The 20,169-nt window shown below is 42.8% G+C and overlaps 1 protein-coding gene across 3 annotated transcripts in view; it reads right to left on the reverse strand.

Annotated features, from left to right (window-relative positions):
- RNF170 (ring finger protein 170) overlaps positions 1 to 20,169 on the reverse strand; it is a 41,963-nt gene that overhangs the window by 5,373 nt on the left and 16,421 nt on the right. For all 3 annotated transcript variants that reach the window (XM_012929109.3, XM_004592713.4, XM_058669817.1), the window contains exons 3-6: positions 17,576 to 17,651; positions 15,808 to 15,916; positions 9,321 to 9,394; positions 1,056 to 1,166 (exon numbers count right to left, since the gene is read on the reverse strand). In XM_012929109.3, coding sequence (XP_012784563.1) covers positions 1,056 to 1,166; positions 9,321 to 9,394; positions 15,808 to 15,877 — 255 coding nt within the window. In that variant the 5' untranslated portion in view covers positions 15,878 to 15,916; positions 17,576 to 17,651. The remainder of the gene's footprint in view (positions 1 to 1,055; positions 1,167 to 9,320; positions 9,395 to 15,807; positions 15,917 to 17,575; positions 17,652 to 20,169) is intronic.

Below are 20,169 nucleotides of genomic sequence, written 5' to 3' on the forward strand. Positions count from 1 at the left end.
GGCAGTGACAGGACTATAGTGGGCTACCAGGGAAGCCAGACAAGAGCCGAGGGACAAGCACTCCCAGCAGGAGAAACGTCATGTGTGCGGGCCTTAAGGGCAGAGAACCTAAGCATGCTGAGCTGAGATGGAAGGTCAGGCAGCCTTGGAAACTGGTAACAGGCTGTCACATTGTGAAGGCACCAGAGCATCAGCGTCAGATTCATTTCGTGTAACTATTTCCTTAGCAGCTATCCAGAGAAAAAAGGTAGACGAGAGGAGGCCCCTGTAGTTCTCCCATGCGCGACTATGGGCGCACCCTGGCTTGTAGCCATGGTGTCTTTATGAGGAAACAGTAACAGGACAGCCAGTAGAAGGCCAACAAAGGTGGACTGAGTCACAGACCAGGAGAGGAAAATGAGACAAAAGGAAATCCAAGCTCGGCCACTGTCCAGGAGGAAGGCGTAGGCATGAGAAGTCTGAGGAAGTGTGTGCAGGGCAGCTGGGCCCACGAAGCACAGAGCTCAGGGCTCAGGTCTGGCTTCCCTTAGCAATACTGGCTTAGCACAGTTTCGTTTTTAAAGCACACACTCAGCCATACACATAACTAGAACCATTTAAGATTCTGAGGAAAATGAGTCAGTAAAATGTCAGGGAAGTTCACTGTAGAATTACTGTGTTTGTTGGAACAGAATGCTGTTAAGGAGTTAATATGAAATAATTCCCTCAGATAGTTATTTACAGGAACATTTCAAACGGTCTAAAATAAACAAAACAGTAAAACTCTCCCCATAAGTTTTCCACTGGAAATTTTCCCGTAAGGCAAATTGGTTTAGAATCATAACAGGAGTTAGATTTCCCTTTGCATCCAATTTCACCTATTGCCTGTTTGCTAGTTCCTTTCATAACTTTTTTTTTTTTTTTCCTATGTCCATTTCTTGGTTAAAAAAGAAAAAGGTAGTCCTTGGGAAAGTTATTAACAACCATGAAAGTAAAAACTTGGATATCTGACAAGAAATCTTACAAGAGGAGTATACAGCTCCTTGTAATTTTGCACCCGCTTCACCAGTACTTACGGATCTGGGCTGCCCTGAGAATCTCCTGTTATAATCATTAATGTCTTGACGCAACTGTATCACTTCCTGAGACTGATCCTCTTCTCCAAAGACTGTCAGAAGCAAAGTCACCTGGATAAACAGAAAAAACTTGTTACAACACTTGCATTAGTTTTATTCATTTTCTCTTTATTCAAAGCTTCTCAATATTTCACTTTTAAATTTTTATTAAATACTTTATTTAAATTATTTTATTTAAATTATCCCTATTTGAATTCTCTAAAAATTTTTTAAGATTTATTTATTTTTTAAAGATTTATTCATTTTATTACAGCCAGATATACACAGAGGAGGAGAGACAGAGAGGAAGATCTTCCGTCCAATGATTCCCTCCCTAAGTGAGCCGCAACGGCCGGTATGCGCCGATCCGAAGCCGGGAACCTGGGACCTCTTCCGGGTCTCCCACGCGGGTACAGTGTCCCAAGGCTTTGGGCCGTCCTCTCCTGCTTTCCCAGGCCACAAGCAGGGAGCTGGATGGGAAGTGGAGCTGCCGGGATTAGAACTGGCGCCCATATGGGATCCCGGGGCTTTCAAGGCGAGGACTTTAGCTGCTAGGCCACGCCGCCGGGCCCTTAAGATTTATTTTACTGAAAAGTCAGATATATAGAGAGGAGGAGAGAAAGAGAGGAAGACCTTCCATCTGATGGTTCACTCCCCAAGTGGCCACAATGGCTGGAGCTGAGCCAATCCGAAGCCAGGGGCATGGGGCCTCTTCTGGGTCTCCCACGCGGGTGCAAGTTCCCAAGGCTTTGGGCTGTCCTCATCCACTCGGGCAGGGAGCTGCATGGGAAGTGGGACTGTCGGGATTAGAACTGGCGCCTGTATGGGATCCCAGTGTATGCAAGGCAAGGATTTTAGCCACTAGGCTACCATTCCAGGCCCCTTTTATTATTTTTCAAATACGTGTTTATTTTTATTAAAAAGGCAGATTTACAGAGAGGAGGAGATATACAGAAAAAGGTTTTCCATCCACTGGTTTACTTGCCAAGTAGCCACAATGGCTGGGGTTGAGCCGATCCAAAGCCAGGAGCCAGAAGCCTCTTCCAGGTCACCCATGTGGGTGCAGAGTCCCAAAGCTTTTGGCCATCTTCTACAGTTTTCCCAAGCCACAAGCAGGGAGTTGGATGGGAAGTGAAGGAGCTGGGACATGAACCGGTACCCATATGGGATCCTGGTGTTTGCAAGGTGAGGATTTAGCCACTGAGCCATCTTGTTGACAAATAGCGAGAGGGATGCACACCCATGTAGGGCATGCACATATGAGGGTGGGGAGGGTCAGACAGGGAGGAAGGTGGGTAGGACATACGTTTCAGGTTTTTTTTTCTGTGATAGCATGGGATATGAGGATACAGCTGCTCCTTGCTGTCAGTTATACCAGCACCAGGGGTTAGGGAATGGCCCTTTGATGACACCCTAGAAACTCTGATGTGGGGAAGAATGTCACTTCAGTGACACTCAAGTATAGGTTTTGTTGCTTCAGGATTAAGAAAATCTTTCTAAGGTCAACTGGCTGACCAGTTCCACCTTAGGGCATCCACAGACTTAGGACATGGTACAAAGCTTGGCCAGAATTATCTAACCTGTTCTATGTTCTATCCTTTGACAAGGCACTTAATGTTCCCTGCTGGACATCATATCCGCAACATACATCTTGGCATTCTGTCCACTGCACAGGCATTAGCAGCTGAAGAGTCCCAGTCCCGATACATGTTCTCCAAGGTCAGACACGTATCTTGTGATTTTCCCCATGGCCAGGGTTTGAGTCCAATGGTCAGTCTCCCAGGAACCCTTGTTTGGGCTGACCTCAGACTTGTCACCAGCCAGTGCAGGGGCAGGTGTGGTCTGTCACCTGCACATACTGGCAGCTGCCTACTCAGTTTTGCCCCAGCTTCATATCTTATGCAAACCAAAGGGTACTATGGCCTAACCCAGCCAACCTGCCACAGACCTGGTTCTCATACTAGCAGATGCCAAGGCCCAGCTGTGGCCACCCCTACTAATGCCCACCAAGACTGTCTCCAGCCCTGGTTTTTGTGCATGCCAGCCTCTTAATGTGGTCTAGCCCAGGTCAACAAACACCCCATTTGGGTCTTGTGGACACATGTGGGTGCTGTGGTTTAGCTCAGTCTGCCCCGCCCCCCCAGACCTAGCCCTCAGGTATGCCAACAGGTGCTGCACCCTTGTACAGTCTGGCCCACTCCCAGTTCTGATTCTTGTGCTCACCAGCAAAAAATACAGGTTAGCAGAGGAGTGCCCACAGCTCTCCTGCCAGGCATGTTCCCAGCTCTGGATCTTGTGCCTGCCAAGGGTGTACTGTGGTCCAGCCTGAAATGATTCGCACTCAGTCCCAGCACTTGCCAGCTGGAGCTGTGGCCTAGCTCTCCCTAGGGCAATTAAAATATCATTTTGTTATAAGCACATTATGTTTAACCCTTCTTCCCCTACAGTTGTGATAAAGACATAAACAAATGCCCCAAGACAGTGTTGGGATAATATGACATACACAGTTCAAAACAGAACATACTCCCACAGAAAATGGTCACTGAATATTTCTATGAGCTCCCAAAACGGAGGAGTAGCAGCAGACGGAGTTAGAAGGCATCGGCTGGGGATTCCGTCCTTCCTCAGGCCTGCCCCCGCTCAGGTGCTTCGCAAGCACTCATTAAAGGCATGACTGTGCAGTCAGTGGAGCGGCACAAACACTGCCAGGCCTTCATCACAGACTGCTTAAACATCCAATGACTGATGATTATTGGGCCAGGTTCTCTGGGAAGCACTAGGTAAACAAACAAGATGAGGCTGCAGCCCTCCTCCCATGTGACCACACCCCCAGATGAAAGGTGAGGATGCCTGAAACTTGCAGCTAAGCCCTGGGGAGCACGTGCAGTCAGAGGTGGCAGCCTGTGCATTATTTCCGTGATCGAGTGGATCAGGCAGTGGAGCAGGTACAGGCCATCTGTCTGGCCTCCTCGATGAGCCCACAGCTGTATTAGTGACTTAGTTTTCTCTCTACGTTACAGACTCTGGTCAGCTTAGGATGGCACAAAGGGATACCACCTGATAACACACAGGTGGAGTCCATAAGAAGGGATGGGGCGGTGGGTAAGAAGGCTGATTTCTTAATGCAGGACTTAACTAAATGCTCTTAATGTTGCTGGCAGATGGGAAACAATGGCAAGAGATGATGTTATGGTAAGATCCAATGATGTTGGAGATGTTCAGTGTTGACTGCCTTGTGACACAAAGCAAACTGGCCAGGAAGGAAATTCAACAATAACAACAAAATCAGTTTTTCTCCTCAGCATGTGATAAAGAGTCAAATGTGAATGAGAAAGAATTTGGGAATGGAAAAGCAAAGAGAGAAAGAGAAAGACCTGGAAATCTCTGTACCAATCATCCCCTGCTCCCAAAAAGGGAAGGGCAGCAATGCAGCAAAATGGATGGAAGGAGCACATACATACCCATGTGGACGTGTACCTGTATTTGTATATATGCGTGTGTGCACACACGTGCATAAAACAATACATACCTTACGGTTTTGTTTACGTAAAGTTCAAAAATCAGACGAAGCTAAACCCTCATCTGGGTGATGATGCTGAGGTAACAGAACTGCTCCTAGGGCCCAGCATGATGGCTCAGTGGCTAAATCCTCACCTTGAAAGCACCAGGATCCCATACAGGTACCGGTTCATGTTCTGGCTGCTTTACTTCCCACCCAGCTCCTTGCTGGGAAAGCAGAAGATGGCTCAAAACCTTGGGGTCCTGCACCATGTGGGAGAGACCTGGAAGAAGCTCTTGGCTCGTGGCTTTGAATCAGCTTAGCTGTGGCCATTGCGGCCATTTGGGGGCTAGCAGATGGAAGATCCTGTCTCTCCTCTCTGTATAGGATCTGCCTTTCAAATAAAAATATAGACACATCATAAAAAAAACCTACCAGCTAGACCCAAGCGTTGTTTAGCATGCTGTATCTGAGGGAGACCTAAGGGATGGAGAGTGTGGAGGAGACCTGGGGCCATTTCCAGTCTTTCATCTGCATGGTGATTACCAAACTGTTGCTTTGTGACACCTCAATGGGATGTGTCTTTGTTCTGTGAGTTTTTCTAAATGGCTATTTCACAGAAATTCTTGAAAAAATGCTGGAATTTTCTATGCTTTGTGTCTTTGTGGGATTAGGCCTTCACAAAATGCCCTTTCCTGTTGTTTCAGTGTGGTCTTAAGAGGGAACAAAAGTTAGTGTATGATGTCATCCTCACTTGACAGCTCTGTTTATTTTGCATTTTGGAAAGCTCCTTTAGGAAATGTTGTCTTTTACCTGTGCATAAACTGTTTCCAGAAAAGAATTTAATGTTATTTTAGGTGAAACAAATATAAAGGTAATTGGGCCTGGCATGGTGGCTAAGTGGCTGAATCCTTGCCTTGCATGCACTGTGGTCACATATGGGTGCTGGTTTGTGTCCTGCCTGCTCCACTTCCCATCTAGCTTCCTGCTTGCATCCTGGGAAAGCAGCAGAGGATGACCCAAAGCCTTGGGACTCTGCACCTGTGTGAGAGACCCAGAAGAACCTCCGGATCACTTCGTCTCTGGCTATCACAGGCATCTGAGGAGTGAACCAGTGAATAGATCTTTCCCTCTGCTTTCCTTCTCTCCGTGGATCTGCCTTTCCCAAAAAATAAATATATCTTTCTAAAAAAAGAGTAGTTATGGGGCCTGGCGCGGTGGCCTAGCAGCTAAAGTCCTCGCCTTGAATGCACCAGGATCCCATATGGGCGCCTGTTCTAATCCCGGCAGCTCCACTTCCCATCCAGCTCCCTGCTTGTGGCCTGGGAAAGCAGTTGAGGATGGCCCAAAGCCTTGGGACCCTGTACCCGCGTGGGAGACCTGGAGGAGGCTCCTGGCTCCTGGCTTTGGATGGGCACAGCACTGGCCGTTGCAGTCACTTGGGGAGTGAATCATCAGATGGAAGATCTTCCTCTCTCTCTCCTCTCTGTATATCTGACTTTGCAATAAAAATAAATAAATCCTTAAATAAAAAAGTAATTATGAAAACCATATAACTATTGTAATGCACTGTTTTGCCATAATAAAAAAAAAAGAACTCTGGTTTCTTAGAATATGTCACTATGTTTCTTCAGTTTGTCCAAGAAATTAGGAAAATTTGGCATATCTCAATTGTGCTGTCATTTTACTCCTGCAATTTACATTTATAGCAACTCACTGTCTTCCTCTTAAGGTGTCTTCTATACCAGCTATAAAGATATAATGTGTTCTCCAGGGACCTGGAGGGTGGTATCATGTAACCACCCCCGCCCCAGGCACATATACTGGAGTGACACTCGCTCCTTCCTAGAACACAGGCTGGAAGGCTTTCCCATCCTAGCCCACTTCATCCCTGAACATGGTCCAGGTGAGTCAGTGATCTCATCATCTTCTCTTTTGTTGTTGTTATATTATTTTTTATTGATTACATTGCATTATGTGACACAGTTTCATAGGCTCTGGGATTCCCCCAACCCCTTCCCATGCCCTCCCCCCATGGTGGATTCCTCCACCTTATTGCAGTATTACAGTTCAAATTCAGTCAAGATTCTTTCATTGCAAGCATAGAGTCCAGCATCTTACTGTCCAGATAAATTCAACAGTTTCTTGGGGAGACCATCTCTGGTCTGAAAGCAAAACTGGCAGAATATCATCCCGATCAATTAAAAGCCACAACATAACATCAACATCAATTTACAACATTATGGAATTAATTGACATGGTATTGAGTAACAAATATGTTAAAAAATGCAAGTTCTTAACCACATCCGTGACTACTTCGTTGACATTTCAATTTTAATTTATACACAGAATCAGCTGCTATACACCTTAAAATGGCTTTAGGGTACTATTCAGCTGTCCTGTGACTATTTTCATTTTAGCATTCAGCAGTTTATAGTGACCTTCTCTTTATCTAAAAAAAAAAAAAGTAAAGATCAGTGTGTTCTGGACAATACAATGTGGCTGTGTCTTTAGGAGAAATGAAATACTTAAAAATTATTTACATCATTTAAAAATAACTCAACCCCATGGGCCCGGTGGCGTGGCCTAGCAGCTAAAGTCCTCGCCTTGAACGCGCCGGGATCCCATATGGGCGCCAGTTCTAATCCCGGCAGCTCCACTTCCCATCCAGCTCCCTGCTTGTGGCCTGGGAAAGCAGTTGAGGATGGCCCAAAGCTTTGGGACCCTGTACCCGCGTGGGAGACCCGGAAGAGGTTCCAGGTTCCCGGCTTCGCATCGGCGCAGCACCAGCCGTTGCGGCTCACTTAGGGAGTGAATCATTGGACGAAAGATCTTCCTCTCTGTCTCTCCTCCTCTCTGTATATCCGGCTTTCCAATAATAATAAATCTTAAAAAAATAAATAAATAAAAATAAAAATAACTCAACCCTCACTGGAAGAGGGAAGATTAAATATAAAGTTAACACTCTCCTGCTGGGCTGCAGCTGCCATTGGTGAGCACAAGAGCCAGGGCTGGGGGTGGACCAGGCTGGACAAGGCAGCAGCACCACTTGGTGTACATGTAGACCAAGTTGGGCTGAGCTAAGCCACAACACAAATGGGTGTGCATGAGAGCCCAATGAGATATGGGACAGGCCAAGCTAGGCTGTATGTAGCACATTCTGGCACATACAAAAACCAGGGCTGGGGACAGGCCTGGTAATTGGAGGTTGCCATGTATGGGCTGCATCACCCTTCTCGTGTGCATGAAGACCAAGCCTGTGGTGGGTTGGCTGGGTTAGGTCATAATGTCTGTCAGCTCACATGAGAGATGGGGCTGGGGCAAAATTGACCAGGCAGCCACATCCACTGATATATGCATTGGCACAGACCACACCTGACCCTGCACTGGCTGGTGCACAAAAGACAAGTCTGAGGTCACCCCAGGCAAGGTTTATTGGGAGACTCCCCAGCTAGACTACTGCACTTAGACCCTGGCCACAGGGAAGAATCACCAGATATGCAGTCTGACCTTGGAGTGCCTGTATCAGGACTGGGCCTCCTCAGCTGGTGATGCCTGTGCAGTGGACAGCATGCCCAGAAGCACACAGGGGACATAATAGCCAGCTCATCCAGGCCAGCAGGGGACATCAAGTGCCTCTCAGAGAATGGAAAGCAGAAGAGGTTGAACAACTCTCCTGGCCAAGCTTTGCAGCATGTTCCCAAGTCTGTGGATGCCCTAAGGTGAAACTGGTCAGCCAAGTCACACTGGGTAGATTTTCTTAACCCTGGTGCAGCAAAACCGACAATGTCTCAGAACTATCAAAATCACTAAGGTAACACTCTCAGAATACTCTTCCCCACTTTGGGGGTCTCTAGGGCATCATCAAATGACTGTACCCCATCCTGGGGTGCTGAAGTAGTTTGACAACAAGGAGTGGTCCCCTGTCCCTTACTGCTGGGGACACTGGTGGAAAAAAAAAAGAAAGAAAAAGAACTGAAAGATTTGTCCTATCCACCTTCCTCCATATCTTAACTTTCCCCACCTTAACCGGAGGCCCACCCGGGTATGCATCCCTCTCAACTTTGTAAACAATATTTTAAAAAAGAAGGAAAGAAAAATATGTATAATTTAGAAAGCACACACTTTTGTCCCAAAAGAAGTGTATATGGGATATACATGATTATGCTTAACTAGCTAGTTCAGTACTTTCTTTCTTGGTATTGCAGAAAATACTGCAGTCTTAGAAGGATTTATGCAACAGGTTTTTTCCCCCCTAAAATCACAGGTTTCCAAATAGAATTCCCTTTTTTCATGATGTCTTTTAAAATTTTTATTTGAAAAATGAGCAGATGGCAAGAGATTCCTTATCTGCTGGTTCACACCTCAAATGCCTACAGCAGCCCAGGATAGGCCAGGCCAAGGCCAGGGTCTCCCATGTTGGTGGCAGGGTCCAACGACCCCAGCTGTCATTTGTGGCTTCCCATTAGCAGGAAGCTGGGTCTGAGAGCGAGTTGAGATGCAAACCCGGGGAGCTGGATAAGGCATGTGAGAATCCTAAACAGCCAGGACATACATGGGACCCTTGGTGTTACTTTTAACCAGGTTTAAAAAATAATCAGTAAGATTACATAAACTTTGGATATGAGTTTCTAAAAAAAAATCAAAATAATACAAGATTTAAAAATAAAACAAAAATTTATAAGCTGAAATAGCATAAATGATGCTTTCTTGTCAGCAGACATTACCGTTTGTCTACAGATTGGACAACTGATTGCTCCCAGCCATGAACCATATCGCCAGTATGCAATAATGCAGGCACCTAATGGGAAAAAAAACATTATTGCTGAGGTTTTGAAGTCATTATAGCCTGAGAAAGCTCCACATACTTCAAACTTAATATTTTAATTAAAACGTCACCTTATTTATAAACATTTTTGTACTTCATCCAACCAACTGTACAGGCAGATTCAAATCTAGTAACAACCCCTAGCTGTAAGAAGTATTCTTATCTAAACTACTGGTTCAGCTACATTTTTACACAATCAAAAGCAAGCATGCAATAACTGCCTTAATGTTATTAAGCTTCATAGAAATATTCCATTTCCTATGTAAAATAAACAAAATAATTAAATATTATAAACATGACAATCAACAAATCGCATGAAAAATATGCTGTTCTAAGTTTGATGCATATGTAACAAAAATACAACTTTGATTTATCAGAATTCAGAAAACAAAATTATGAAGTATTCACTAACAGTAATGAAGCAGTATAGGCAAAAAATAAAAAGATACAAAGATGACATGTTCTCTATCGCAATAAAGTATGTAGCACAGTTTAGGGATTCATTCATTGTTCATACTAGATGGATTTGATTTTTCTGCTTGACAGTTTATAGGTCAGTGTTGGGAGCACTGCACGAGTGCCCTGCTCTAAAATAATGACTGGTTCAAGGCCAGGAGGCAGCAGGAAGACAGGAGGTCACAGGTGAGGCGGATCTGCCTCCTTTCCAGGGCCTGGCCAGTCAGGTAGCACCCACTGGACCCACGGGAATGCAAGTGATGGGAGTGAGAGCTGAAATTGCTATGGCAATAAGTATAGTTATTGTTATTTTATAGGCTAGCCTGTTTTTGCAATTTTTTGGAGCATAGAAAATGTAGCTGTTTTAGCCGCTTTTATAATTTTTAGCTAGAGGAATTAAGGATGCTTTTATTAAAGAAAAATGTTTTTGATTATTATTTTATTTATGGGGTTGCAGGGTCTATAGTTGTAGAGGGATTTAATATTTGTAACTTTTGTTTTTAGAATTATATTTTTCCCTTGTAAATTATTTTCCCATTGAATAATGGGCAAGTTGTAGAAATAGAAATGTGGTAGGAATGTACTACTGATTAGCAGGTAATCGCATGTGCCTTGGCCTTGGAGTCCTGGCTGCTGCTCCATGGCTACTGTTGAAGAGTGAATAATGGCTTGCTTTGAAGAATATGAATGCAGTGTTTTAAAGAATTATCTCTGGGGACACCTGCTTAGCCTTGAAGTGTGGACAGAGTGACCGAATGTCTGTACATGCCCCCTTAGTCTTGAAGTAAAAAAAATAGAACAATTAGTTGCTTGTGCAGAAGCTTGTGAGGTTTTGAGTAAATAAAAAGGACAGCTTTTTCTTGGGCTGTGGTGAGAACGCACCAAGTGTCAGTGTCTGTGTCTTTCTTTATCGCCGACTCCACGCACCCTTCCCGAGCTCCGAACTCTCGGCTGGAGCTGGACTCCGGCAGGTCAGTTTATATGACCTGAGAACACATGCTAAGCTAAGTGTACAAGCACTGAACTCACTTGCTTCTCTGCAGGACACCTATATGCAACCATCCAGGTTCCATTGTGAATCTGAACTGAGTGTTAAGTGTTGACCTGAGTCTTCATTTTACCTTTAGCATTCTCTTTGTAGTTTTCCTTCCCTTCTCTCCCTTTCTCCTGTTCTTTCCTTTTATTTATTGGAGAGACAGAAAGATAGCACTGGTTCACTATTCAAATGCCTGTAACAGCTATGCTGGGCTGGAGTCAAGAGATATTAACTCAACATAGGTCTCTCATGAGGGTGGCAGGAATTCAGTGAGTCGAGATATCATCGCTGCCTCTCAGGTTCTGCACAGGCAGGAATTTGGAGCCAAGGTTAATAAGAGTCAAGAAATGAACCCAAGAACTCTGATGTGGGATGTGGGGGGTCTTAATCACTTGGTTAAATGCTGCTTCCCTCTTTGTATTTTTTTTAAACATGTAAAGCAGAAATCAGACCCTAAAGCCAGACCCCTGAGATGGATGAATTTTCAAAAAATAGCTATTTATAGGGTCTGGCACGATGACCTAGTGGCTGAATTCCTTGCCTTGTGTGTGCCAGGATCCCATATAGGACCAGTTCTAATCCAGGCAGCTCCACAGCTCCACTTTCCATCTGGCTCCCTGCCTGTGGCCTGGGAAAGCAGTAGAGAATAGCCCAAAGCCTTGGGACCCTGTGCCCACATGGGAGATCCAGAAGAAGCTCCTGGCTTCAGATAGGCTCAGCTCCAGCTGTTGTGGCCACTTGGGGAGTAAATCAGTGTACAAAAGATCTTCTCTGTAGATCTGACTTTACAATAAATGAATAAATAAATCTTTAAAAAAATAGTTATTTATTTGAAAGGCAGAGTTCCAGAGAGGGAGAGAAGCAGAGGAAGGGAGAGAATTAGAGAGAGAGATAATCTTCCTTCTGCTGATTCATCCCCAGAGACAGAAAATGAGAGAATCTTCCACCTGCCAGTTCATCTCCCAACCATAATGGCTGGGGCGGGGTTCGTCCACAGCCTGGCACTCCATCTAGGTTTCCCACATGAGTACAGGAGCCCAAGAACTTCAGTCACCACCTGTTGCTTTCCCAGGCACATTAGCAAGGAGCTCGATTGGAAATGGAGCAGCCAGAACTTGAAATGGTCGCTGATATGGGATGATGGCTTTGCAGGCAGCAGCTTGACCCGATGCACCTTAAAGCTGCCTGCACCTTAAAGCTGCCCCCACCTTTGTGCTCCTACTCTTGCCTACCTGTGACCCTTCTTTTTATTCCTCTAGATAAGGTTTAGAATGCAAAACAAATAAAAGCTATCTGAGCAGATCAAGGTAACACATTGAAATCAACTGGAAAGTAATTAGTTTTTGAAATATATATTATTAACTTTTAAGTACAAAAAGAGTACAGAGGAGGATGCATTGGGGAGGAACTTGCAGAGGATAAAGGATGTGAACTTTGCAGGAAAGGTGAGATTTAGATAGGCAGAGAACATAGGTGAGAGGACACGTGAGAGACAAAAACAAAGGCCAGAGGCAGAAACAGATGCTGTGAGAGGATGCTGGGGGCAAGCAGATGAGCTAAGCAGGGACTATCTCAACTGGACATCACAGCAACTGCCGGGAACTACTTGTTCACCAACTTAACGATGAGTCTCTGCTGGATGTATTTCCTCTCATAAAGTACTGCTAGCTAAACATTGTTTAGGAAGCGCTCTGAGCAACCTGCTTGCATGGAAGAAGTACAAAAGCAAAACTTCCTCATCTGTTAGTATTATTACTATACAGAACATCTGAGACTTATTTGTCTGCAACCTTTTCATCCAAGAACTCATTGTGTTTTGACTCATTTAGTCCCACATTTTTTGTCCATAAGTTAAGACACAGGTGTTCTTGTTTTCCAAATTATGTAATGGCCAGTTTAGCCTGCACTGAAAAACTAGCTCTGTAATATCAAATATTCCAGTTCATACACATATGCTGTTTTAAGTGTGACATGCTCCTCTGTCTTAACTCCCCCCTCCATGAAGGTGTATCTACCTGAATCAGATGGTGGGGAGATGACTCTGTAACGCCCATCTAGGTCATAATATTTTTGAGTCTGTTTACAGATGGGCATAAGACCTCACATAACTGCTGGAGCATTAAACTAATACAGATTATAAAAACAATAAGTAGTTGCTGCTACTTCTCTTGGTTCACTGTAATGGAACAGAACTGTGGTGCTACATATAGGAAGTGCTCTTAACAGGAGGGTGTTCCAAAAAGTTTGCACAAAATGGAATTAAAAGATAAGTTTGCTTTGGGCAGAATTTTTGAAATTCATGCATACCTGAATCTACTTAAACAGCTATTCAAAAATGTATTTCTGTTTATTGAGAAGCTGAATCACTGGCTTTGTTTTACAATTCTGAATGTACAGACACTAAATCAAAGTGTCTAACAGCAGGATATCAGAGTGCAACACAGTCAGTCCTTCAGTGGGCAGGACTGTCCACTCAGTGTATTACCTAAGCCTGGGTTGGCAAACAGGCTGGTGTCACCTGGCAAACTGCACTGACTGTGCATACCTCTGTGTGGAGTAAGCGCTCTGCCAACGCATGGCCAACACCACCTCCAGGCTCAGGAGAGGACAGTGCCAGGTGGAGAGGGAGGACTACCAGAGGCTTTGTGGCACGACAACATCTGCCTTCTATGATAGTCATGTCCTTCTCCCTACCCAGTCTTCTATTCTTTTTCTGCTCAATAACATTCTCAACAAGATAATTAAACTGAAAACAATATTTTCTAATTAGTTAGTCACTCAGGCAAAAAAAAATCTTTAGGGAAGAGGTTGAAACGATGGAATAAAACAATAATGGGACTCAATTACTAAATAAGCACAAGCTATAGAAAACCCTGCATTGCAAGGTATGTATTTGAAATACTTCTGTCACTCCCAACACAAATAATAAAACTCACTGTATCTGAGAATTCTGTGATGGAGTGACTGCACAACTGTTAAGCCGCCACCTGGGGCACCTGCATTCCATATCCAAATGCCTAGGCTTGAGTTTCATCCAGTCCAGATTCCAGTTTCCTGCTAATGTGCACCCTGGGAGACAGCAGATGTTGCTTCAAATAATTGGGTGCTTACCATCCACATGGAACAGCTGGACTGAATTCCCAGCCACTAGGTTCAGCCTAGCCAAGTCCCAAATTGTGCACATCTGGGCAGTTGATCAATGGATGGCAGATATCTTTCTGTTTCTCAAATAAATAAGAATTTTGTGATGAAGTTGGACAAAGATACACAAGGGAGAAACCAATTTACAGGATCATTGTGTGTTAAGTTTTAAATCTTTGTGTGAAAATCTGGTGCATTTTTGTCACAATTAAGATCCTATCTTGAACATACTCATTCAAATAGAAAAAACATTACTGATAAATAAAAATAAGTGTAGGGCCCGGTGCAGTGGACTAGTGGCTAAAGTCCTGGCCTTGAACGCACCGGGATCCCATATGGGTGCCAGTTCTAATCCCAGCAGCTCCAATTCCCATCCAGCTTCCTGCTTGTGGCCTGGGAAAGCAGTCAAGGATGCCCCAAAACCTTGAGACCCTGTACCCATGTGGGAGACCCAAAAGAAGTTCCAGGATCCCGGCTTCGGATCAGCTCAGCTCTGGCCGTTGCAGTCACTTGGGGAGTGAATCATTGGATGGAAGATCTTTCTTTCTCTCTCTCTCTCTCTCTCTCTCTCTCTCTCTCCTCCTATCTGACTTTGCAATAAAAATAAAATCTTAAAAAAAAGATTTATAAAAAACATAAAAATGTGTAGTGATTGGACAATTCAGCTATTGGCTGAGTCTTTTTGTTATATATGCCATGCATAGGTCACATAAAGCAGAATTGGAAGTAAGAGTTTCAGACAAACCTAAGTTTAAAATGGGGCTCTATTTACCGAGCAGCTGAATGAGACTTGGTGAGATTTCTGAGCCCAGTTTCCCCAATTATGGGATTACATGAGATGAAGTGAAGTGTCTAGCACATGTAGGTTTGTAATAACTGTCTCCCCGACTCTTGCATGGCACCACTAAACAATGAAATATCATTCACCACAATATTTTTCTGAAAGTAATGATACTATGTAGTTTCAAGTACACTTTGAATTTCTTGCTATCCTTTAACTCTCTTGAAGCTACAAAGAGAAACTAGCAACTTTTACAGTAACTCAAAGATAGGACAGTTATGGGAAGCTCTCAGGGAGGGTTTCTGAAGGAAGAATTTTCTTGCCTTGGTAAGGATAAAGAATAAATGGAATTGGGCCCAGCACAGTAGCACAGTGACTAAAGTCCTCTCCTCACATGCACCAGGATCCCATATGGACGCTGGTTCATGGCCTGGGAAAGCAGTAGAGGATGGCTCAAAGCCTCAGGATCCTGCACCCACATAGGAGACCCAGAAGAAGCCCCTGGCTCCTGGTTTCAGATAGGCTCAGCTCCAGCCACTGCAGCCATTTGGGGAGTGAATCAGCAACGAATCTTTCCCTCTGTCTCTTTTACTCTCTGTAAATCTGACTTAACAATTAAAAAAAAAATCTTAGAGAATGAAACTACCAGAAAGAGATGAACAAGGAGAGATGCAGTGAGGCCCTAAGACTACTAATTATATTTGGATTACTATTCAAAGAAACTCATGTTTCTGGATATTGAGAAGCTGAACAATTCGTTTTTTTTTAAATCACTGATTTAACAGATGATAAATTACATACTAAAGAGAATATACATATTAAATTACATAATTTACTATATCATATGCTAAGTACACTTGATTCACGAAAAGAGAATATCAGATTACCCTACTGATGAAAGACAAAATGTGATAAGGGGAGAATTAAGACTCTCACCAGATGCACACATGGGTCAAAGCACTTTTTGCTTACCACAGAAAAGGTGTCCACAGTTTGTCTCAACGGGGAAGGAGGCTTGATGTAAACAGATTGGACAGTACATGTCAGTATAGAATTGCTGTCGGGCAGCAGCAGGGGCATCCTGGTAAAGAAACATGTACACATGTACACCTCAGAGTTTCCAAAGTAACCTCCTGCTAAGTGACATTTAAGGACAAAATCAGTAACATGCAATCCTAGGCAAGCTTAAGACTGTCATAGTTTAAAGTTTTAAAATTTTGATAAAGCTATGAAGCTACAGTGCTGGTCTCATATACACTGCCTGTTTCCATCTTGCAACTTGAACAAGTAGAAAGCTAACACTCAGATTAACTCATGAGTTTCTCTTTGACTCCTGGGATAAATACATTATTCTGAGAAGCACAAGGCTGAGCCAGTGCAGTAGTTGAACAATAAATGCTAAACTATTTTCTAGGAAGGCTGGTATTTTGGTCATTTATGCCAGTTTTAATGATATGAAAAAGAAAAATGTATCGTACCTAACATGCCTCTTCTTCATTAATATTTGGTACATACTGACAAAAACCTCACTTGCCAGTTCTGTGCAATAGAACTTGCTGCACTAATGGAAATCTTAATCTGTGCTTTCCATTTGGCAGCCAGTTTTGTGTAGTACTAGAAATGCTCACTGGAACTAAAGCCCTGACTTTTAAACTGGATTTAACATTAGCACTAGTTTAAATCTCCACATGTGGCTAGTGGCAATCATTTTTTAACAACACAGAATAAGTTAAATTAACAGCTTTATTCGAACACTAACAGATATAGGTCATGTTGGAAGGAAGGCATAAGGTGAATGAATGGAACAGTGCTACGAAGAAATCAGGGACTCCTGCAGAGGCAGACCTACTCCCACAATTACTACTGCACGTTTAAACAAACGTTAATCCAACACATTAATGAGAATCAGTATAGCTACCTAACTGATCATGCCTAGAGATTAAATAAGATAGGTTGCAAAATCACCGTGCTTATTAAAACTCTCCCAACATGAATTACTGATAGTAATTCTGGAACAGAATACTACTAATGTGATTAAATACTTATAGCAATACATTTCGGTGAGGCTAGGAGGTTTTATCTGTTTAGCTCACATCTATCAATGCCTACAACAATGTCTGGCACATGGTGGATGTTCAAAAATTATTTGGTAACTGGAAAAACTATAAAACCTTCAGTGGAACTAAAGTTAATCAGACAGGAAAGCAATTTTTAATTTTTGTTCTTGATGTTAGCCATTTTGGCCTGAATGTGTGCAATATAGGACATGTATTGTCATAAAGGACAATACATTTCTGGTTCTTAGAAGTTTGGTGAAAACCAAAAAGGCAAAGAAGAAAAGTTTTCTTCGTTATCTCACAAGCTGTGTTACCTTTGAACATGGAAGAAAAAGTGGGCGGGGGACTATTTTTTTTTTAAAGTCATCTCTTTTAGTCAATTCTTCATAGATCTTAAGGAAATTGATTTTAGAGTTTCTCCACTATGTTTCACTAAGGCCAGTTAAACAGTGATTTTGTCTACACAAATAGGAGAAAAATTGTTGTCTTTAACCTTAAAAGTTAACAAAGATAACATGAACTGATAAGAGCAATCAAGTTGTATGATGTGAAATTACAGTCAGGAGAATGAGGCTAGGTAATTTGAAGCTGCAAGGAAGCCCATCTTTATGATCAATAACAACTGTTTCATTGTGAGGTACACTTACGCAGTGACAGAAACACACATCTTTAGGGAGCAGTACCTGTTCTGTCTGAAGTTGTTCTCGAAGTACCCTTACCAGCTCTTGGTTTTCTGGGTGAATGTTCTGATGTACATTTCTGTTAAACAAAATACAATAAACCTTTAATATAAAATACTCTGAGATGAGTTCACATTTTATTGAACCTAATTGTTCACTCAGAAATCCTTGTGATTTAATAAACAACTGTGATACTATACAAGTGTATTCCAGCTGCAGGGTTCTGTACCTACTTTCCAGACTATTTAGGGCAAGTTCTTTTTTTAAAGATTTACTTATTTTTATTGGAAAGTCAGATTTACAGAGAGAAGGGGAGAGAGAGAGAGAGAGAAAGAGCTTCTGTTTGCTGGTTCACTTTCCAAATGGCCACAATTGCAGAAGCTGAGCCAATCTGAAGCCAGGAACCTCTTCTGGGTTTCTGACACAGGTGCAGGGTCCCCTGGTTTTGGGCCATCCTCTACTGCTTTCCCAAGCCACAAGCAGGGAGCTGGAAGGGAAGTGGAGCAGCTGGGATATGAACCAGTGCCCCTATGGGATCAAAGCACATGCAAGGCGAAGACCTGAGCCGCTAGGTTTCTGTGCTGGGCCCTAGGGCAAGTTCTGGAGAGACCTCTGATCAATGGCTTATTTTAGATTTAACTGCTGATGACTAAATCCAGGGATCTGGAATCCTGGAGATGCATATATAATTTTAAAGATTTATTTATTTTTATTATAAAGTCAGATATACAGAGAAAGGAGAGACAGGGAGAAAGATTTTCCATCCAATGATTCACTCCCCAAGAGGCTGCAATGGCCAGAGCTGAGCCAATCTGAAGCCAGGAGCCTCTTCCGGGTCTCCCATGTGGGTACAGGGTCTCAAGGCTTTAGGCCGTCCTTGTCTGCTTTCCCAGGCCACAAGCAGGAAGCTGGATGGGAAGTGGGACAGCTGGGATTAGAACCGGCATCCAAATGGGATCCTAGCAGTGTGTTCAAGATGAGGAATTAACCACTAGGCTACTGTGCCAGGCCCGAGATGCGTATTTTTCTATTTATGACATTTAAAAATATTTCTTAAACATTATTGAAGAGCAATAAATGCACGTATTTCTTTAGTGGAATTCCTTAAAAAATAAGCAGCTGTATTATTTGACATCTGAACACTTTCCCATACCTAATTATGGCTCTTTTTAAGTATGAGGGAAAGGGGAGCGAGCAGAAACTAAGATTATACATGTAGAGATGCAAAAAAATGAAACATACTACTAATATCTTAACATTAACAATTATAATGGAGACTCAAAGACAAGAAGCTAGTGGCTGGTATAAACATATGGGATAAGGTATAGGAGAATTCAAAATTAGAAGTCTGTGGTCAGGTAATAGGGAAATAACAAAGTTCTAAATGTGAGCTACAGCTTAATCTAACTTGGCTATAGATTATTTCTTCAGATCTAAAAGTTCTATCACAATAATGTTCTAAGTCTACAGAATCCCTGGGTGAGTTTATAAAAGAACCCTGACTTTGACTTTCTGGCTAAGCCATATCCAACAGACTAAGAACCCAAATATCCTAATGTGTTAGAGATAATTTTAAAAATATGTGCTGTGATTATACCATTTCTACTACAAAGTGCAAATTTTAAAAAAAGCATTAGTTCAGAGAGGACATCAAAGTCAAGTATCTAATAAAAGTATACAAAGATATAAGGAAATGACTTTAAATGCTCCCCAATTATTGCGATTGCCTCTCTCCTCCTATGTATATCTGACTTTCCAATAAAAATAAAAATAAATCTTTAAAAATGTTACATTCTTCTGAGTGAATAAGTGATGTATAAAAGGAAGACATCTCTATGTAAATGCAAAGTATTAACAACCTAACATAGGAAGCATCTCACTGTTCACCTTAAATACTGGTGACTATCCAGCTAAATGGCAACTTTCCAGACTTTCTTTTTTTTTTCTTTTTAAAGATTTATGCATTTTTATCTGAAAGGCAGATATACAGAGACAGAGGAGGAGACACGGAGAGGAAGGTTTTCTGTCTGATGGTTCACTCCTCAAGTGGCTGCAACGGCTGGAGCTGAGCCAATCCAAAGCCAGGAGCCAGGAGCTTCTTCCGGGTCTCCCATGAGGGTTCAGGGTCCCAAGGCTTTGGGTCGTCCTCGATTGCTTTCCTAGGCCATAGGCAGGGAGCTGGATGGGAAGTGGGGTCTCTGGGACTAGAACCAGCATCCATATGGGATCCTGGCACATTAAAGGCAAGGACTTTAACCACTACGCTATTGTGCTGGACCCAATTTTCCAGACTTTCAGACTGGAAAACTATCTTTTTCTCATTTAAAAAAAAAAAAAGTGCCTATTTTTCACAGTATAGGCATGAACCTTGTGAGCAGAAATTCTTTAATTTGGCTTCTTTCCAAAAAAGTGAAGATGTAGGATTTCTTAGATCTGTTAGAATATCTGAGAAATCAAAGTAGAGCCAAAAAAAAAAAAGAACAGCCCAAAGTATAGTTCAGGTAATTAAATATGATTGGCAGCTATGAGTACAGAACTAAAAACTTCTTAAACAATGGGATGATTTTAAAGTAAACTAAAACCCACACTAGAGAATA

This window comes from Ochotona princeps, chromosome 11 (assembly GCF_030435755.1).
Source record: "Ochotona princeps isolate mOchPri1 chromosome 11, mOchPri1.hap1, whole genome shotgun sequence".
Taxonomy (NCBI): Eukaryota; Metazoa; Chordata; class Mammalia; order Lagomorpha; family Ochotonidae; genus Ochotona; species Ochotona princeps.